Consider the following 22,351-nt stretch of genomic DNA (forward strand, 5'->3'; position numbering starts at 1 on the left):
CTGTGCCAATGCATGCTCTCCAGGACACCTGCCCCTGCTTACATGGCAGAAGCCTCATTGGCCCAATGTTCATGTCTCAGTGCTTTGGTGACAGAAATGCTACCAGTGGGTGGATTGAAAGGAAGTAAATTTCTTTTCTCACAGTCCTCGGGGTTATAAACCCAAGTCAGAGCCTCGGCTGTGTGGATACTTTCTTTGGCTTGTAAACAGTCTTCACCTGGTGTCTGTCTTCCTCCCGTATTAATGCAACATAATGATTCCTGTCCCTCGGAGCAGGGATCTCGGTTTGTCCACTGTCACCTTATCTATGCACGCGCACACACACGCATGCACACACGCTGCATGGTTCCTGCTTTCCGAGGAAAGATTTCCTCCTCTTTCTATAACAATAGATAAAGAAAACTTAAGTAAAAATAGCTTTACAGTGAAACCCGTGGTAACCAAAGTGGCTTGTTTTTTCCAGGGCTCAAACGTGTTCTCGCTGTTCTGTCTTTCTTTATCAGTAGAAAATAAGCTTTACGTCTCTAACAGGTTTCTACCTTACAAGCTTCTGACTTTTGAAGATTTCATTGTATTACTTTGGAATTTCTTCTTAAAAACTCAGTTCATATGCTAGGTATAGTGCCTACTTCACCTTTATAGCTAAACTACTATACGTGCCATATGATATGTATTTTATTTAGGAATGCGTGCTTATATTTTCAGGACATATTTAAAATAAAAGTGAATGTGCTTAGATTCTTTTGTTAATGTGTACATTAGTAACCAGGCATAAAAAAAATAGGAACCTTGTTCGAGGCAAAGAGAGACTTTCCAGATGTCAACCTAGGGTTCAATAAGTCGTTGAAATGTTTCTTGTTTGCCTGTTATTTGTTTTTGTCTTTTGGAGATTTTTGAGTCACTTTTCTATGTTTTTCTTCTTTGTGATATAGTTTTGAAGTCACATTTTCACTGCAATTATGCCCTGTGTAAATGAATTGAATATTAATTGCTCTTACTCCAGAGACACATTTAAGATCTAAAACAGGGGCTGTCCCTACCTCCTTTGGAATGAGGGTTATCAGAAAGGCATGGGAGGAGCGTGTAGTTATCTAAAAATGCTGTGCTGTGCCCACCCATTGCGCTCACTGCCATCGAGTCGATTCTGACTGAGTCTCTATAGGATGGGAGAACTGCCTCTGTGTGTTTCCGAGACTGCAACTCCTTACCATGGTAGAGGGGCACCTCTTCCTCCTGCGGAGTGGTAATGTTTGCAAACTGCTGACCTCTGGGGAGTAGCCCAACATGTACCCTCTGCACCGCCAAAGCGCCTGTAGTCATTAGCATGTACTAAAGGAGCCCTGGCGTGCAAGGGTTACGCGCTCAGCTGCTAACCAGGAATGTTGACAGGTCAAACCTACCTAGCCTCCTGGTAGTAGACACAACCTGGCGATTCGCTTCTGCAGAGGTTACAGCCTCGGAACCCCCTGGGCCAGGCGTACTTTGTCATACAGGGTTGCTGCGAGTCAGCTTGATGGCTTCCAACCACGACAGCATCCCTGAACACGCAACTTTAACAGTTCATTTAGTCTCAGAGCAGAGTCCAGAAGAAAGTAGAGACGGGATAAACAGGTTTGGGCTAAAGAAAGAGAAAAATTGGAATGTTTGCAAAAAGTTATGCTCTGTTAGGACATTCAAGAAGCTTGCTGCCAGCCAGTCTGAAGACCCTGACGGTGAACGTGTGCCTAGTAAAACGAACAGACCAGTGGGGGGAAGGCACCGAGTGGAAGGCCACCTTTGTGACAGTTTTGCCCAAGCCCACTTGTCCACTTGTGCGATGCATGGTTTCCAAAGATGCGGGTGCTCTGGGTTACACAGAAGGTTCAGTCTGCTTGATGAGATGCCACGTGCAGAGTGGCGTGCCTAGTTGCAAATGTCTGTGGTGCCTAAGATTGAATGTATTGTTTTTTCCTGCATGATCATCCATTGTGATGTTTGTAAGTAGCAAAAAATGAGCCTGATTTGTTCTCCTTTGTAGAGCCAGGCCGAGGCCCACTACAAAGGAAGTAAACATGCCAAGAAGGTCAAAGCACTAGAGGCAACGAAAAATAAACCCAAAACAGTTTCTTCCAAGGACAGCGCAAAGGCTAATCCCAGCTGCTCCATCACTCCCTTCACAGGCACCGGCTCTGGCAAATCAGGTCAATGACACTTTTTGTTCTTTACATTCTTTATGTACCCCCTGTCCCCTTGCCCTGACCCCACCCCCACCCCACCCCCACCCCCATAGGGGTTGCATGGTACTCCCCATGATTTGTTTCTGTAATATTAATATGTTTCCTTCACAGGAAGTGCATTATGCATGCACAGAATCTAAGCATTTGGTATATTGCCACTCCGTGTTGTTAAATATATACATATAAGGGTATATCTGCGCGTGTGTGCAAATACAGATTTGTGCAGCTAAGTCTATTTGCAAATAGAATGAGATGCTCCTTGGTCATAATGCATCTAGGTAAAGATCAGAAAATACAGAATGAATTTTCATTCCTATCCCTTTAATTTTTGTTTTGTTTTCTGGAACCTTTTTCAGTAAAGGAATTCTTACATTTGGTTACTAATAGGCATTTTTATATTTCCTTACCCTGGTTCGGGGGAGGGCAGGACAGAAGGGTAGGAGTTTTCGGAGAGAAAGACATTAATAAGTGAATGAGGGGATGTGTTCTATAATAAAAGATTTTGATTTCTAAGGCCCCTGGTAGAGTTCTCACAGAATTACAAAGGAAATAAAAGATGTTGAGGAATTATTTATAGAGTTACAAATTGATGAAGAGCAGAACTGTACATAAGGAGCTCTAGTAGAAGTGCCTGAAGGAAAGTCCCTCTTTTGTCATTCCAGCGAGTCCGCTGTACTTCTGAATAGCTTCAAACTGGATGTTTCAGTGGAAAGAGGACAACTTCCTTCTCTAACATGGGAACCATGAAGCAGAACGTTAAGTAGGCTCTCACACTCTCCTGACTGCCCCTCAGAGCCAGGGTGGCCATGGCGGCCATGGCATCTTCTTCCAGTGGCTAATTGTAGAACCGCGTCTGTGAAAGGAGGTGAAGAGGACATGTCCCCTTCCCTGATGTTTGACTCTCTCTCTTGAGGGGCCTCTCTGAAAACACACACACACACACACACACACACACACACACACACACACACTTCAGATTCGTTTCTGCTCGGCATCATTGTAACTTTGAGGTGGGAGTTATGGATGCTTTCCTGTGGCTACCACAGGCCTTTGGAGAGAAGTAAATCCATTACTCTCAGAAGGAGGTTCAGAAAAGTCTCTTCATACAAAGCACCTCTGTAGGAAATACCCACGATTGACTAGTTCCATACTGTTGGCTCTAAAAATGTGTGCACCTCGGAAGAAGAGAACTAACCAAGATTTGATAACGATGCCTTCAGTCTTTGGGTGATCAAATCACTGAGTTGTGTTTTCTTATGAACACATAATAACAAATACTGAATTAATTTCCTAGTATGGCCCATTTGTAAAGAATAAAACCCTTAAGTCTATATAGATCAAATTCATCTCCAACCCATCTCTGTCAGATTATAGGATCAAATGTCATCTCCATTTCACAAAAGAGTCAACTGAGGCAGAGGTCCCCCGGATGGCAGTTGCTGGAGGGGAAGCGGTGTCCGGGAGAGTGGGATTGGTCATCTCCTGGTCTCCTGCCCTGCTTCATCTTCTACAGGGGATTGTTGATACCTACAAGGTGTCCAGTGAACATCTAGTAAGATTATAATTAAAGATATGTCTTTTATTCAAATACTTAAAGGCTAGCCAAGACTTACTGAAAGAAAGAAACTTCCCAAATGGTGTCTCTGCCTACTGAGACATAGGAATATATTAGGGCCAAATATGAATTTGCTGCCATGAGGCTATTCCAACTCATTGCCACCCTCTAGGACAGTGCAGAACCACCCCAGACGGGTTGTAAAGCTGTGACCGTTCTGAAAACTGATCACGTCATCTTTCTCTTGCAGAGCGGCTGGTGGGTTCCCAAAAACTGACCTTTCAGTTAGCATCCAAGTGCTTAACCACTGCCCCACCAGGGTGCCTGGGTCAAGTGTAGCAGTGGTGTAAACAAGAAGAGAACTAAAATTCTAAAGGAGCCCGGGGGTGGGGTAGGGGGGACAAGAATGAGGAAAGAAGAGAGCCAATCTCCAAAACAGCACCTTCTCTTTAAGATTTGAAAACCCAAACCCAGTTCTGGCTCAGAACAGCCCCCCAGATGGCAGAGTCGAGTTTTACTCCACAGGATTTCCTGCGGCTGTGCTCTTTAGATGGAGATGGACAATCCTCTCTTCCAAGGTGGCAAGGGGTAGGCTTGAACTGACAGCCTTGCACTAGTATCATCAGAGACTCCCAGAAGAACTGAAGTGGTCTTAAATTCTTCATTCTCTGCGTCCTCTGACACTTCCCTATTCGTTCCACAAAGAGGCTGTGGTCACAGTATTAACCTCAAGCATCTTGTTACTGTCCAACCAGGACAGGAAATAATAGAAATCACCTGTATTTTGGAGTTCCATAGCTCTCCTGTTTTCTTACACAAGATATGAATAGATTATTTGGGAACTTGTTTGCTTGGGCCATTAGAATGACTTCATTGAATCTCCCATGGTTTATATAAATATTAGTGCTGTGGAACCATTTGTATTTGCTTTATCACAAAAGTCATGGCAAAGTTATTGAAAGATAGCACTCATTAACAATAAAGTAGCTTGCATTTGCTGAATAGGTGTATGTTCTTTGATCACCTCTATTGAATGCTAGCTTTGAAATAAGAGTTTCCGTATCATTGATAGAATTTTCAAGTTGGAAAATTAGAAGCTTTGTTCAGATGGTAAATCTGGACTAACCAATGTCATACATAGTCTTGTGTTAACCAAAACGGAAACCAAACCCACTGCCACCCCACCCCCCAAGAAAATAGCCTATGACTATTTTCCGGAGAAGAAAGCCCAGTCTTTCTCCCATGGAGATGCTGCCAGTGGTTTCAAACTGCTGACCATGCAAATCACAGCCCAAGGCATAACCATTACACCACCAGGGCTCCTTTAGTGTTTACCATGTATTTTTAAATCCTTTAAAAAAATCTCACAGCCTTGTCAGAGTCAGAGATCTTTGTTAAGTTCCTTTCGTTTCACATTACAGCCAGTTTTAGAAGAATAACAGACATGAGAACTAGCCCTTCAGACATGATGTAGACAGGATAAAAAGAGAATGAGCATGCGAAGATGTATAAGTTACTCCAGGGAAACGTAGTTGACTGAAATGTTTTATTTCAGATAACATTGCACCAAGGAATTGGCCGAATATTAGGGTAAATGGTCACAGTAAACAATCCTGGCTGGTTGGCAATTCTTGAGGAGACTGAAATTCTCTAGCATGGTCTTTCTTCTAGGTGGAGACAGCTTGCCACCTGGGCTTAACCAGTATCCATGTGATTGTTAGGCATTTGAATGAAAAGTTAAATGCTTGTTAATCCACGTCTCAGCTGCCAGATTTAAGATATCCAGGCATTCACAATATCCATAGAATTGACACATTCAACTTCCACTCCCATGTTTTAGCATCAATAATTTAGCAACAGGTTCTTGTTCGTCAAGGGGGAGTTCCTAAGTGTTAAGGAAGGGAGTTTCTCAGGGAGCAGCATCCAGGGACTCGATGCACATCAGTCAAGGCACAGCATGATTTCAGAGGATCTGATTAGGAGCAGGTGACTCACAGGTGGCCTCTTTTTGCTTCTTGAGGGCGCAAACCATTTTAATAATTCACCTCACTCCCTAAGAGCGAAGGAAGCCATCTTTACTTACCACGTTGGCACTTGGGGCAACCATTTCTCCCTCCTGTGTTGCTTCCGCAGATATCGTTTGATGGGTGTTGTGCCCAGCCTGTGTAATACCAAAGGGAGGTATCATAATAGACCCTGTCATGCACGAACATCCGGGGTATCGTGTTGAGGTTTGTTATTTGTTTCTTTTCAGGTCAATAAGCAAACTGAGTTTAAACTACAATAGCAGGCATTTCAGTCAGTCTAAGAAGCTCGGATTCCTCCAGTGGAAACAGACTAATACATTTAATTAAAGGCATAAGAATGACAGTCCTGTTGACTTTTCAGAAGGCTAGGTTGGAATTAAATGTAAAATCTAAAGGAATATCACCTTAGCATCTGTCCCAACTCTTTAGTGAGGTGGCAGAGAGAGTTGGAAATGTGGTGGGAGGGAGGAGAAATGTGCTTTAGGAGAATTGGGGTCAAAACACAGCAAGCGTCAGGCAGCTTCAGGAAGATGACCAGAACATTGAGGCCGGGCACGCCACTGCATCTGTCCCTGGAGTTCAAGTGTCATATTGCCATGTGACAGCACTCTTCCCTGTGAAAATACATCCCATACGTCAAACTGAAGGCTCTATTCTGACAGCTTTTAACAATAAACAACATGCAGCGGTTAAAACACTCAGCTGCTAACCCAAAGGTTGACAGTTTGAACCGACCAAGTTAAAAAATGAGGAGACTTCAAAAAGCCTTATTTTCTTGAAAATAAGAAAACTATTTTGATAATTAACCTGATAACCCATATATCTAGCTGTTAGTGCTGATTTCTAACATTTACTCAGATATCAAGCTGGAGACCATTCATTTCTGAACACGTGCACGTAAAGCTACTTAGAGCTGAACGGTTCCTATGAGTTGCCGTCTAAACCGATGAAAAGCAGATGGACTGATTCACAATGCTACCCATACATTTGGCGAGCAAGTTAGGGCCAAGATGAGTAAGAGACTGCTTAAAATGTAACAATAGGATTCATTTATGAAATTGAGTTGCATATTTGTTTTTCATGGATAAATTCCATTTTATTTTAAGTATATTTTCCTTTTCTTCCTGTCTTTTTCTTTCCTTTCCATTTCTTTTTTATCTCTAGTGCTACATAGTTGTTTTTATAAGACCCTCATAATAAACCTGTCTGATAGGGCAGAAATTAATATCCACCTTTTATTCATTGGTGCAGCAAAGTTGATATCCATGTGCTCACTGGACAAATCTATGTTATCTGCAGTAAAAGAGTAGATGCTACACCCTATTTGCTAGCTATCGGAGTGCACTGATAAACAGAAAGTTGGGGCGGGGGGAGGGTGCTGCCCACAAAGAGCTTTCACCTCCTGGTGTGTTTTACCATGCTGGGTATTAGGGTTACAAGGAGCAAGAACAACGCACAGCGGCCACCTTTGAGCTGCTCCTGAACGGACAGTACGAATGACGAGCCTGGCTCTGGATCTGGCTGCGTGGCTTGCCTGAGGTAGCATAACCCAAATCTCACGGAATCACAACAGGAACTTCCTCTGAGTGCCCTGTTCTGTATTCTTCCCCTTCTTCTCATTAGGTCTCTGACTTAGAGGAGTAAATGCAAAAGATTTTTGTAGAATTAGATGGAGAGTCATCCATTATCTTAAAAATCTTGCTGAGCATGAATACCTTTTTGGTAGAAACTAGGGTAGTGAAATGAAGAGGTGTTTTGGCTTTGTTTGTTTTTAATTAGTAATCCTTATTTCCTGTGCAGTATATTGTTTGTGGCATTTATGTTGTGATCGAATGAAGCTTTAAGCACTAACAGATCTGTTCAAGGACAGGACTGAATAAAAACACTCATTTCAAGTAAATCGCAAATGACAAATGTTCTCAAAGCTCCAGCTTGACAATTAATGGGCTTTATGTGTCTGAAGCCAAGTCTACTCACCGCGATTGCGGGTAGTGCTGAGAAAGGGTGCCCGCAGCCAGGATGGCAGAAGGCTCCCTCTGCCTCTTAAAGGGGCAGGAATGGGTGATTTCCAACACTGTCTACAGTTCCCATCTCCTTATGGATCCTTCCATCTCAGAGTCACAATTTTGAAAACTGTGGGACATGGTTTCTCTCACCCCCTACCCATAACTGAAGGAGTGTGTCTCCACATGTTGTCCTGCATGGAGGCGATCCCACCTGGAGAGGAGTCTCATTTACCTGGAGAGACGGCCTTGAACATTTTTTCTGGTCACCCTGTTGCCTTATGTAAGCATGTTTTCATTTTTTTGTCCAAGGGTTTTTCTGCCAGGAATACAAATGGAGCCCGCTAGCCCGTCCTCTTTATGGGTTGCCCGCGTGTTTCACGGATTTCACATGCTGTTACAAATGGGGACAAGCTTTCCCAATGACAGCTTCTCATTTCCCCCGCTGGCCGCAGGACCGCTTGTGAGGTAGCCAGGTCTGCACGCGCCTCCCCCCCCCCCTCTCTGTCCATAGCACCAGGACCTTGTGCTGTTGAGTACAAGAAATGATAGTTTTCTGCTTAGGCAACGTCTGTCATTTATAGACAAGCACCATCATAAATTTGGCATACATCTATCCAAATTCAGGAGGTGGAGATTGAGCAACACCTCATAAAATAAGAGATTAACTATATTTATGGCAAACATCTCAAGTCTGAAATTCTGGGGTACAATCATGTAGAACATAAATGAGTCCCATCTGTCAAGAGAGAAGAGACCATTACACTAAGGCTCGTGTTCTCACAAGCGTGCAATGTCTCATTACGACTTTCAGAGTTGATTTAAAAACACAACAGCCTTCGTCTTTGCTCCTGCACCTTGAATCTGACAGCAACATCTTGCCAGGCAAGGCTGAAGATCCGTAGGCAGTTAAGTGTTTGTCATTCTCTGGAAACTAACTCTGGGAATGTTTGAGCACTAAAATGCGACTCTGAAAAGCGTGCCAAACATGGTGGTGCATGGTTCAGTGCTTGGCTGCCCCGGCGAAGGATGTGGTTGTTTCCGTGAGGATGCAGGACTTTGGAGACCTTATGGGACCTGCCTGACAGGCTTGCTAGGACTTGAAATGGACTCAGCGGCAGAAGGTCATTTGTTGGAGTCTCTCTCCTTCTGAAAACTAATTTCCCAATGTTGTTACAATAAAAGTGAACCAAAAGTTAAAACTGATTCACACTCTGGTGACGGTCTACTACATTGGGAGCTATTAGGGATACAATATAAACTAAAATCCCCCAAATCTAAACCCGGTGTTCCTTTTTGCTAAGGTTTTCATCTCTATAAAAACAGCTCATCTTCACACCTGCTTGCTTGTCATCGGTACCCCTCTGTTCTGATTACATTTATTGGCCACGTCTCTGTATTTAAAAGGGTATTCAGATATAAAAGAGCTTTTCATGGATATTGATGACATTGGTCAATCCACACACAAAAATGCCCTTGAGAATCTAACAAAGGTTATTACTTACATTTCTGTGACATTGTTTGCTTGTTTGCTTTGACTTGTTTGCTTTGAGGAAGAATTTGTGTACGGTGATTTATGTTTCTAGCCTGAGTGGATGATCAAAGAGAGCTACTCAATATTTGCAGATGGTGTGGGCGGGGCCCAAAGCTAAGCACACCGCAGGATGCTGGGCCCTGTTCAGAAGGTGCTTACAGGCTTTGTCCTTCAGTGCTCCCAGGGCTAGCCTGACTCACAGCAACCCCGTGGGACAGAGCAGCACTGCACCACTCCCTCCTCTGTGACCTCCCTGGAAGCAGCTGCCAGGCCTTCTCTCGCACAGAGCTACTGGGGGACTTGAACCACCAACTTTCCATTTAGCAGCCGAGCTTTAGCCATCTTGCCATCAGGGCTCCTTGTTTTGCACTCTAGTGCCACAGAATAAAAGCTAGCTTGACGTCATAAAACTCTTCTTAAAGGCTTTCCATAGAAACATGTCCAAAGTATCTTCCCCTTCCCTAACTGCTTTCTCCGAGATCCTGGTTCACAGTTACAGACGCTGGACATTGTTTTATCCAATAATGGACTGGTGTGCCTATGTCTAGACCAGTTCCATCTAATAAATCGGACTGCGATGGCTAAAAGTGCATTTAAACGTGCTGCCCCAAACAAAGGCCACCGGCCCCATGGGGCTATGGAGCCTGTGAAGTGTGGCTCTGCTGTTGAGAGCCCAAATGTTTGATTTGACTTCGTTTTAATTGGCTTGATTTTAAATAGCCATGCAGGACTAATGACTGCTGCATTGGGCATCACATGTGTAGACTGTGGTCCTCTCTTCTCTTTTAACTCACCGAGGCTATTAAATATTCTGAGCCTTCACTGTCTCATCTCTAAGTAGGAGTGATCCTGTTTGTACATAACAGGGGTATTATGTGATCAAATGAAGTCATTGTAAAAAAAAACCGTGGCTTAATATAAACACCTGTTGTTGATGATCTCACAGATTTCAATGTTTTGGCTCTCCTGTTGGGTCTTATTTCAGCTGCTCCCCCCCCCCTTTTGGTTCTGTTAGTGAGAAATGGCATCTGCCCCATCTGGGGATCAGCTGTCACCATTTCCCATTGTTACACCCAATATACTATATTCTAGAAAGCCAGGTCATGAGTGTTAGGTTTAATGCAAAAATTACTTTAGCATTAACACTAATAATAATTAAGATGTAGCTGAATGATTAGTGTGTGAGTTTGCTGTGTTAACATGGATATGCACGGTCTTATTTAATGGCTCTAGAAATACTCTGGTGGATGCTGAAAACTGAGACCTTGGGAAGGTAAATAATAACCCAGAGTCATTCAGTGAGAAAGAAGTGTGGTGGCCAGCGCCTTCACTGAGCAGGCTTTCCAATCCACACTGCAATGTGTGCCGTTGGGGGAGGGTGCGTGGACTTCATGCTGTTTTAGCTTGTACGTATTTCATTTGGTGTCCCTTCTAGAAGCTTGTCGCTCCAGAAAGGTGTTGATTTTCTCCCTACTCTATTTTATACTTGGTCTTGCTTTAAAGATGGAGTGAGGCCATCGGTGTGTCTGAACAAAGGGTGTTTTAATCAAGATAAGAATCCTGCAGACACTTACCTGCTGTGCACTGAAACACAAGCTTGGAGTCAGACAGACTAGTTCCACAACTCACTGAAGACCCAACCCGGCCACGTCACCCACAGCGTTCAACACGGGGAAGTCACCAAAAACAACTGATGGTTCGATGACATTTTAAAGCCCAATCCTTAATTTTGGCCTAATATCACTCCATGCCGGGCTGGCAGGCCACAGGAAGCTGCGTTGCACATTCCTCTTGACACGCTAGCTTGATTACCCCATAGTAATGATAGGCACTTGTGCTTTCATTCTAGGACGTTAAGCCTGACTGTCCCAGTGGGACATTTAAAGACATGGAAGGATAGTCTTGGTCTTCCTCACATTTCTACCTAATGGAAGAAATGTCCTTCTACTCAACCCACTGATGAATGTCTCAACTATGAGGTCCCCTGAGACCCCTAGTACTCCATCCGACACACGGTCATCACATAATGAACAGCTATTCACTGAATGTCATTGAGTGGAACAGAACATGGGGGGCTCTGGTGCCCTTCCTAGAAGCAATAGGGCAAGAAGAACATAGTAGGTGATTTTTTTTCTGGGTTTCAATAGAATGGATATCCCACCTACAGTCTTAACTTTGAAAGAAGGAACAGCTTATTGCTGGGAGAGGAAAGGGAAGGCTCATGCGTAAAACAGCTCTGCCTGGCGCCCAGGCTGACACCTGGGAGCAAAGGGAAGGGGCACAGGGTATGATCGAGATGGGAAGGCATCCCTGCCTGACAAGTCACTGCTGGCATTTATCTCCAAGGATCAGGAGAAACTTGTCAACCTGGACATTTTATTTCCAGTTTCTTGCTAAAATTTTTCCTTGAGTATGAGTTTTGGTATGTTTCTTACATGATATGAATTACTTAGCCTCCAGGAAAATACATGACATGCTCTCCTTCAGATATGAAATGAAATACATCCTAGAATTTCTTGACATAATAGAGATTGTTTTATTCCTTGCTATCAAATATTTGAACTTCTGCCAGAGTCACATGATTATTTTTTATCATTTTACTAACAAAACAGCCATGCCTAAGCTAAAATCATTGACTTTGCTACCATAGTGTCTCTTTCCTTAGTTCCATATTAAAAGAAGAAATCATTTTATTCAATGTGGAAATTCATTTCTACTCAGGATTTTGAGTTTAGGAAATGTTATTTATATTTTTCTTTTCAACTAAAATTTTATATAATCCTTTGAATTATTCATATAACATAATGAATAATATCAAATAAAAGTTTCTTAAGTTCTTTGAAAAATTATTAGCAGACCTTCTGCTTCTATTACTTATGACATTTTAAATTGAGAGAAACCTTTTACAAAGCAACTTCTTACAGTAAATCAAGAACCCCCCCAAAAATGATCGTTGCATTAGACCTAGTAAATTTCTTTTCCTGAATTTCAAGCCATGGAAATAATACTAAATACAAAGGAAGAAAAATAAAACTTTATGCATGAAGGTGCCCATTGTAGTATTATTTGCATTAATTAAAAATGGAAATAAACCAGCTAGTAGGAGATTTAAATAAAGTATTTGTACACAATAGAAAATATGGCACTTTAAAGTGAATTAAAGTTAGCCACGTGGAAAATTCATATAATGTATGAAATTGAAAATCTCCAAAATAAGTCAAATCAAAAGTGAGAGAAGGTTTTACTCACTGGTGCACTTGCATGAGTTCATTGAGCCCCACTGTACACACAGCATTGCACGAGGCACTTGTACACAGCAGTGAGTGGGTAGGCCTGGGCCTTGCCCTCAGAGAAGCATGTTATCTGGAAGGACAGATGCTGGACAACTTACGGCACAAAAGGGATCTGATGGCGCCTGAGAATGCAGAGACACCGACTGGGGGAGAAGTTAGCCAGTAAGTGAGGGACCCTGGTTTGAGTGGGAAAGAGAAGAGGTACAGTTCTTCAAAGGACTTTGACGTGGTAGCTTTGCCCCTCTGAAATGACTGAGGCAAGGGAAGGGCAGTGGGGACCAAGCAGGAGGATTTAAAGTGTTGGCAAGATGACGGAAGGGCGAGGACAGAAGTGAAGTCGAATGAAGTGGTGGCTGGAATCACATGGGTTCTTGACCGCGTCTTCCATCCATGAGGCCTCCGGCTGACTAGTCAAGCCTTTTTGTTAGGGCCATGCTTTCAGATGCATAAAGCAAACTTTGTATTTTTACAAAGAAAATCAATTCTACTAAAATAATCAACAATGTTTCACTGTGATATGGTAATATAGCTATAATACAATGACTAAGACCTAGCGGTGGGTCTAATATCTCCCATAGTTCTGTAGTGATGTTAGGATAGGTGATGTTTCAAACTTTCCATGACAACTGTAATGTCGAATGAAAATATCTGATTTCTTCTGAACACAAAGTTATAGGCACTTCTAAGAGTGCTCTAGTTCATTGTCTTCATTCATAACTAAAGAAAATGAAAAGTTTCAGTAAGAAGTAAATGAAAGTAAAGATTGTTTTTCTTTTGCCATCCATGTTCCTGAATCCTTTACATGCACAAACCCCATGGAGCTCTGCAGATCCCGGGTTAACAATCTGATTCTCGCCTCCCCCACCCCCCACCCCTCTTCTCCATATATGGGACCTTGACAGCACAGTAGTGATGCATCGAACTGCTAACTGCCCGGGGAGCAATTCAAAACCACCAGCCACTCCTTGGAAGAGAAGACAGGGCTTTCTACTCCCATGAGCAGCTAGTTGCAGAAATTCACAGGGCAGTTCTATCCTGTCCTGGAGGGTCACGAGGGGCCGGCATCAACGCAATGGCAGTTAGGCTGAGTCTGTGCTCCATATATATCCTACTGGTAAGTCGGTGTTGTTTTTGTTGGCTGCCATCAAGTCCGTTCCAGCTCATGGCAACCCCGTGTGTTCAGAGTAGAATGCTTCACGGTTTCTAGACCATAACCCTTCAGAAACCCATCTCTAGAACTGTCTTCCAAGGTGCTTCAATGCAAACCACCCACCTTTGGCTAATAGTCAAGCACTTACCAGTTGGTACCACTCAGGGATATCATGTTCATAATAACATCTTTTAATCTTTTAATAAGGCTTTATAGCACAGGACACCGGTAGGACTCAGAATAAACTTGTAGGTTTTTGTTTTCTCTTAATTGTGGCCTCACCATTGGCAACTCAAGGAATGCCATCTCCAAGTCTTGCCCAGTTCGCTTCTGGTCACGTCATCATTCCCCAAAGCCCTAGCGTGATAAGGAACCCCTGGCAGAGGCCCTTTGGGAGCCCAGGCCACATAAACTAGTATCCTTTTGAAAAGACTTGCTATTGCTATGCTCTACAGACTTACCCCTGCAAGCTATAGGTCTGCAGCAGAAAGCTGACTCTGACAACTTAATAGCAATGCAGCAAGTTGAATCTAGGCACCAATGCTAGATTTGAAACGTGAAAATATGATTGGCTCTTAGTAATATTATTTTTCAAGGATGAGCAGCTTGCTTATATCTGGGCTGTCCAGCCCCTGGCTACCACCCCCTTGTCCTGAAGTCAGGAACTAATCTAGTTAGGTCCATAAAGAGAGAGAGCCCAGTGCCTGTATCCTAGAGCAGCTTAAGGCAATAACTGCTTGCTGGCAATCATTTTTCTGCTCTGACCAAATGAAGAAAGACTTAGTTCTCTCCACAGCTCCCAGGCTGACTTCTCTGTTGCCAGCCTGCACCTGCCCCCCTCCCGCACCCCTGGAGTGTCAAAGTCTTACCAGTTGTGACTAACCTCTACTTCTATCAAGGAAGGAGGGCAAGGAAGAGCAGAAAGCAAATACCTTTCTGGTACCTGGTGGAATCAGTGTTTCCGTTCCAAAGGACTATTCATTTAGAAGACAAAGAGCCTCCTCCACATTCCACACTGAAAATTACTGTTTAATCATATTCCTGGCTTTTAAATCTCTACTAGACCTACTCCCTGAGGGGCTGATTTGACTGACATGAGTTACTGATTCTAGTTTCCATAATAAAGCTGCCGCAGAAATAACTGTTTCACAGCTCATGGTGACAAATCGGAAGAGGGGCAATTTTTCAACCTGAAGAAGTTGAAATATGATTTCTCTATTGTACAAATCTAATGGCTGGAAAACTACACAAAATTGGAGAAAGCTGTTCATTAGATTCAAGCTCTAGCAAACAAGCCTTCTTTTGTGCTCGTCTGGAGAAGCTGACAAGTTCACTAACATCATTGCCAGTTCACTGATACAGAGTGGAGGTGGACAGCTCTAACGTGGAGATAGTTGGATCTGCCACTATTTTATCAGAACATGGGACTGGCAGCTCCTGCTCCAGAGCCAAGGGTCACCAAGGACAAGTGACAGAGAGAAGAGGGTGTTCGGAAAAGAAGGACAATGGCTGACATTTCATTGGACCTCAAAATCGCCACAACATCTAGTCCTCTGCCCAAAATCCTGTTGACAGGGACTTGCAAATGGAAAAAGCTGGGAGCTCATAAATCAGAATCATCGTCTGGCAGAGCCTTACTGGACCATGTTAGTATAATGCAGGGACTATTTTGAACTCACAAAATTAGTCAGCTCGCTGTCATGGGCCTTAAATAGCTTTAAACTAATAACCAAGAAACCAGTTGCCATCCAGATTCGATTCCAAGTCATGGTGACTTCAATTGAGTCAGAGTAGAACTGTGCTCCAAAAATCAGGGTTTGGAATGGCTAGTTCTTTGGAAATAGACCACCAGATCTGCCTTTAAGGAGATTCTCTGTGGGCCCCAACCGCCAATCTGTCACTTAGCACCGTGCGCATTCACTATTTGCACCACTCAGAGACTCAGTAAACAAAAAAGCTTTTTTTGTTCATTTTTTTAAGGTCAGTAATACAGATTCAGATCCAATAAAGATCACTTTACAGGTGATTTTCTCTGCTCTTAGGAGTAGTCTAAACCCAGGATATGAATATTACTTTTTTAATCAAACACTGCTATTGAGTCTATGGTAATTCATAGTGCCCCTGTAGAACAAGGTAGAACTGCCTGCTGTGAGGTTCAGAGACTGTGACTCTTTGGGGAGTAAGAAACTTCATCTTTCTCCCATAGTGCTGCTGGTGGTTTCAAACTGCAAACCTCGTGGTTAGCAGCCCGATGTTTAACCACTATGCCACCAGGGTGCCATGAATATTACATATAAACATGATTAAGAATAAGCAAGCTTCAATATGTTCATTCTTGCTTGAAGAGATAAATCTGGAATTTAGCTAGAGACATGATAAAAGGGCATTGGCTAAAGCATCAGATTGATCCAGTATGTAATCTTCCAGTGCTCTGGGAATTTTTAAACTACCTTTAATTTCCATGCCTGCCCTTGGCTTCCTATTATGTGATTATAAAAAGAAAACAATACTCATGGCCCTTCAGCACATTGGGATTTACAGCAACCCTATAGTAAGACAGAGTAGAGCTGACCTCCTTAGATTTACGAAACGGACTCTTCAAATCTTTACTGGCACAGGCAGCCTCATCCTTCTCCTGTGACGTGGTTGCTGGGTTCAAACTGCTGACCTTGTCCTTAACCACTCATTTCATAACTGTACCATCGGAGCACCTTAATAAGGGAAACGCTTATTATGTGTTTCTGGAGTTGTCACTTAAGTATTGTTTTCCACATCTGCAAAATGACAGAATCCATGTAAAGAAGCCTTTAAGCTTCCAAAAGTGGCCCAGCAGTCACCCCATGAGGGTCATGAGATCAGAAATTTTCCAACACAAAGACTAATGGAGCAGGTCAGCTAAGGAGTGGGTGTTGTGAGACAAACCAATTTACACCATATTATACTGGTGTGTTAGGCTGGGTTCTTCAAAGGAACAGAAACAGTGTCATTTATATGTGCACATATAGAAAGAAATGTATATCAATAAAGTAGCTCGTACAGTTGAAGCAGTGAGTGAGTCCAGTCTGGTTCAGGCCCATGGATCAGACAGTAAACTGGAGGCATCTCCTAACTTGGGTAGCTATGGGAGCTGAGGACAGGAAGTAGGAAGACCACAGGCTCGTGGATGGAGAGTCGACTGAATCCAAGGTCAGCAGTCTAATGATGGCTCCTGGGATAGGCAGGTAATATGGCAGGAGGTCAACAAGCCAGGAGAATCCTCACCCATCAGAAGTGACAAGCTTTTCCCCAGACTCTGCTTAAAAAGGAGCAGGTCACACCCCCGGTGTTAGGCAGGGTTCTCTAGAGAAACAAAACCAGGACACATATGATTATTTATATGTAAGAGGATAGGATTATACAGTGAAAAGAAACATAACAGCTAATTAGTTCACACAGGAGAACAGAGGGCTCAGTTCAACTCACTTTTGGAATAGTTCATATACTGGAAGTCCTTCAACTCAGTGGGCTGCCAGGTCCAAGGTCAAGGAAGCAAACAGCAGAGTCCTCCCTCAGGCAAGGCAGGCAGAGACTGCCTCTGGCAGCAAACAGCAGGGTGGGTCCCCAATAGTCAGTAACCCAGGAGGGAGCTTAGTGAAGCAGGCCTGAATGGGATATCAAACTCAAACAATGCAAGGCACCAGGATCCGCCAGTTTTAAGCTCAAGCAATATACACACCAGCAGCCTGTAAAAGCAGGTCTTGAAGGAGCCTCAAGTTCTAGCTGCACGATCCATAGGTTGGCTTGGCCCACAGGTGGTGTAGCTCACAGATTTGGGTAGAGAACTAGCTAAAGCAGCAGCACGCAGGTCTGATCATCAGAGAGCAAGACAGTCAGGGGCAAGCCTTATAGAGGAATTTATCTCTTTGCCCTACAATCAAACTGCGACCTGATTAATCCCTCGTGTTTCTATTGGCCAGGTTGGCACAGAAAACCTAAATGTACTCCCATCCCCACCCCTTACCCACACAGGAGACTCCCTTCTAATGATATTAGGGCTGTGACCTGCTCGAAGGGGCTGGACTCCACCACAAAAGCTAGTTGCTCATGAAGTTGATGGTCTTATGTGGGATCTCATGATAGAGTTGATTACTTTCAATTAGATCTCATCATAGAGTATCACTGCCAAGCGACTGAGCACCCTGACCCAGCTAAATTGACACAAACCCTAACAATCATACCTGGGTTATAACTCTTGGAGCCGCTTGGAATTAAATCAAGTTCAAATAAGGCATCTAGTTGGAGTAAGCCAAGCTGGTCGAGTAAAGGACCTCCAGTGCGTTGGGTCAACCTTGAGCCATCTAATGTAGAGGCTATGTGCCTTTGGGAATTTGGGTTAGTTATGAGTGATACCATCAGCAAGAGAGACAGATTCCATAATGGTTCCATCAGTGTTGTACATCTGTTACCTAAAAGAGGAGAGAATGAAAGGGGGAGTGCAGAGTGGGACCCAAGACCATTTGTAGGCCACTGGAGATCCCCTTACAGAGGGGTCTAGAAGAGGAGATGAGTCAGTCAAGGAGCGATGTAGCACCGATGAAAAATACAACTTTCCTCTACTTCCTAAATGTTTCCTCCACCCACCCACCCCGCCCCACTATCATGATCCAAATTCTACCTTGCAAGTCTGGCTACACCAGAGGATGTACCCTGGTGCAGATAGGAACTGCAAACCATCATTAAATATTTATTACAAATATATGACCATAGCAACAATGATAGAAGTATTTATCTAATCAACACTTAAAATGCATCATTAATTTTTCTGTTCTATGTATATTGATTTTCCAAGTTATGATTCAACTATTTGCAGCAAGCTTTTCTTTTATCTGTACTGCCATAAAACTCCGTCCAAAATTGGGCATTCATTATTTCCACAAACACTTCGTCCTTGTAGGGCTTTCTGTACACTGTGCACAATGTTAGTTAAGGCATGATTCCAGCACTCAAGATTTCTTCCATCTCAGTAATCAGTTTAAGTGCAAGTAAAGAACTATAGTTAATGTAACATCACAATATAATTGTGTGCAGAGAAGTATGGGGACATACATGAGGTTGAGGGGAAGAGGTAGGCTCATAAACTAGAAGCTGCATGACCAATGTATTGTGGTCCAGAGAAAAAATGATGAGAACTTGAAACGGTGGCATCTAGTAGATGCTAAATAAATGTCTGCTGGATGGAAGGGTGAATAGGCTGGTAGAAAAGGTGTTTAGATAGTATTCATAAACTTTGGTCATTAATAAAACAATTATAGAAACTAAGAGGAGCCATTGCTGACAGTGCTGACATAACTGGTAATATCACTATTAAGATGAAGGTTATTTGGAAGGGCCCCTAAGTGGATCAGAGTATCAATTCAGAAACAGGCATGTTGAGCTTGAAGTGCTCACAAGAGAATGGCCTTGAACTTGTGAGGAAGGTAAAGACTTCACTTGTGGATTTAAGAGTCGTGTGTTCATGTGACAGAGGAAATGACTGCAGTGAATTAGACCAGATACAGTCCAAGAAGAGCACAGGGTGTGACCTAGGAGAGTGGAAACATTTAGAAGCAGAATAAGAATAATAGCCACCAGCGGAGGTCCAGAATGCGCTGTTGCCGAGACCGAAGGAGTACCAGACAAGCGAAGTATTGCGACGCGAGTGGAGAAAAGCATCTCCGTAGGAAATGCGTGTCCAGTGCACAGAAGACTGAGGAGAGACATCGGCCCTGCCAGGAGGCTGAGAATCAGCAGAAGCCGAGAACAGAAAGAGCCACTGCGCACAAGCACTTCGAGGTCAGCACGGGAAAATGGGTGGGAACCTCAAGGAGTGATTTGTGAGACAGGGAATGCCTTTGGGGATGTGGATGCCTCACTTTGTATAGACCCAGTTTTAAAGGAACAGCCAATGGAAAGGGAGCCGTCAAAGCCACAGGGAAATAAAGATTTTCAAGGGCAGAGTCCACGGGGAAGCATGCACTCGGAGATGATTAGCAAATTGGTGCTGAAGAAGAAACTGGGACACCAAGATGGACTCACCCTGGCCCCACATTCTCCTACGAAACTGGAAACCAGACATTTTCTAAGAAGAGTTTTGATATATTGGTAGAGTATTTAAGAAGTATAAAGTTTCGATGGTGAAAGGGACCAAATCCATTCCTAGTGAGTAGTCACTCCCCACCCCCTCTATTTGTTTGATTTGTTGACTTCTCTTGGTGTATTACTTCCTAATTTTCCTAATTTCCTTATCTACAAACTCTTATCTACAGAATTTTAAAACAATTTTTGTGATTAATACATTTCCAAGAAAATTCTTCTTTCAAAATATCATTTACATCATGTTCCCTAATTATTACTTAATTTTCCAAGATCTTTTTGGCACATAACATTTCAGGAAAACATCTATATTTTTACACACATTACCCCCAACATTCTGTGTTGAGCTGTCAATGGCTCCCTCCCCCTGGGGGGTCTTTTTATAAGCAACGCTGTGCGCAATTTTTTTGACATGTTGCTTTTTTAAAATTGCATAGCATAAGGTAGCAGTTGGCTTGTTCACCTTATAGCTTGTATGCTGCTGCCTTTTAAATGATTTCTTTGTTTTTTATTTTTAAAAACCCATCAACTATCTTATTGGAATTCTTCTTTAAACTTTAAAATACCTATCACTTGGTTTCTCTCACTGGAACTGTGTCAAATGAGTAGGTGTGGAGGAGATGTGGAAGCTAAAGCTTATCGAGACCTGCCGTGCACCAGTTTATGTGCATACAGGTGTGCAGCGTTTCTTGGCTTGCTCAGAGCCCCATGCACTTTTCAGCCTCGTTTCTCACAAGACTGGAGAACTGGTTAGGAAGCAGGTACTCTGACTGACATCCATTAATTTCTCATTATTCAGAAAGTGGGAAGATACAGCAGAAGAGAATGCCTTCTGAATTCCTTATCAAAGGGGGCTGACTTGGTTTTAATGAGTGTTAAGAGAGTAATGTGAGCATTGCTTGGGTTTTTGGAATAATAATGAGATGTTGGACAAGGTGATCATAAATATAGGAAAGAATATGACCAGCCGGCCTTTTCATTTTGTGCCTTTTTTGATTAATTCTTTTTAATTTTAAGTATAAAAAGGAAAAATTAATTGGTAAAACTGATAAGCAGTATCTCTCAGTACCCTCATAAGGTATGATTCTATAGAAATTGTGCCCTTGATTTCCTTGAACAAATTTCTCAAGTTTGGGGGGCCCTTTTTTTTATTCTGAGATTTGTCTTTGATTCGTTGGTAAGAATCAATGAGGACAATTCTGGGCTGTTTTTTTTAAGGACTTTTTGACAAATGGTAATTGACAACATAATAAACAGAGGACCTATTCTATTTTCCTTGATGGAAAATAGACACTATTGAAACTCTACCCTTTAACACATATCCATGAAAATTAGGCAAATAATGATAGTTGCCAAGACAATTTGAAAGTTGAAACTATTATGATAAGGCACAGGAGGTGAGCTAGGATTGCCCAGTTGTGGTTTGTTTGTTCCGTAATCTTTTTCAGCCTCCAGTGAGCTGCCTGCATCTAGAAAGCCAGAACCCCTGAGAATAGAACAGAATCGATTAGCTTGGAGCTTGGCCTCCTGCATTGTATTCAAGTTACCTGAGTTTACACCCCAGAATTATTAAATTTGCTTTGTGCCCTCTTCCTGAAGCCCCTGCCTGAACCCCACGATTGTGATACCCATTGGGAAAATAGTAATATCTTGCACATATTTTTTCACACTCAAGGTAATATTTTGCACACTTGTCATTTGCTGGCAGTTAATCAGTTTGAGAATAACTGGGAATAGTCAAGTTTTCATGACTGAAAGACAAAAAGGTTTTGTTAGCATCCTAAAGATGAGAACATGCCTATAAATATAATATATTTCATTCCTGTTCTTCTGACGGTCCATGGCACTGTCATGGTTTTTGGCCAACACTATAACATATTAATTCCTCCTCAGAAAAGGGTGCTGCTTAGAAGCAAGGATGGTGAGCCTTTGTCCCACACACTCTGGACATATTGGCAAAAGAAAACCACTCCCTGGGAAAGGACGTCCTGTGGGGTCGAGTGGTGGGTCACTGAAAAGGAGGCCGGCACTACAGAAGATGGGTGGCCGTGGCGGCTTTAGCAACGGGCTCAAACAGAGCAACAGTTGTAACGGTGGCCCGGGACTGGGCAGGTCCTCATTCCGTTACACGTCGGGGTCTGTAAGTCAACCCTTACTCCACGCCACCGCATGACAGCCTTCGTTCTCCTTGGAATGCTCTTCTGTCCCAAACCTCGGGCTTTTCATTCAGGTGGCTGTCAAATGTTACCATGCCCTGCTTTATTTTTCTTTTCAGAACACTTAGCATGAAATATCCATATTCATATATTGTGATTTATATATGATTTTATATATACCTATATGAATTACGTGCACACAATTATCTTCTGTACCGCCTTCTAGGTGACTAACGCCATTAAATCAAGGACTTGGCATTTTTCACCTACACTTTTAATGTCTGGAATCGTGTATAATTAATAACA

At 42.9% G+C, this 22,351-nt stretch overlaps 1 protein-coding gene across 3 annotated transcripts in view; it reads left to right on the forward strand.

Moving 5' to 3' along the window:
• Window positions 1–22,351, forward strand: part of ZNF385B (zinc finger protein 385B) — a 380,374-nt gene that overhangs the window by 342,692 nt on the left and 15,331 nt on the right. For all 3 annotated transcript variants that reach the window (XM_075529722.1, XM_075529724.1, XM_075529725.1), the window contains one exon: window positions 2,018–2,180. In XM_075529722.1, coding sequence (XP_075385837.1) covers window positions 2,018–2,180 — 163 coding nt within the window. The remainder of the gene's footprint in view (window positions 1–2,017; window positions 2,181–22,351) is intronic.

Source organism: Tenrec ecaudatus, chromosome 13, assembly GCF_050624435.1.
Source record: "Tenrec ecaudatus isolate mTenEca1 chromosome 13, mTenEca1.hap1, whole genome shotgun sequence".
NCBI classification, from domain to species: Eukaryota; Metazoa; Chordata; class Mammalia; order Afrosoricida; family Tenrecidae; genus Tenrec; species Tenrec ecaudatus.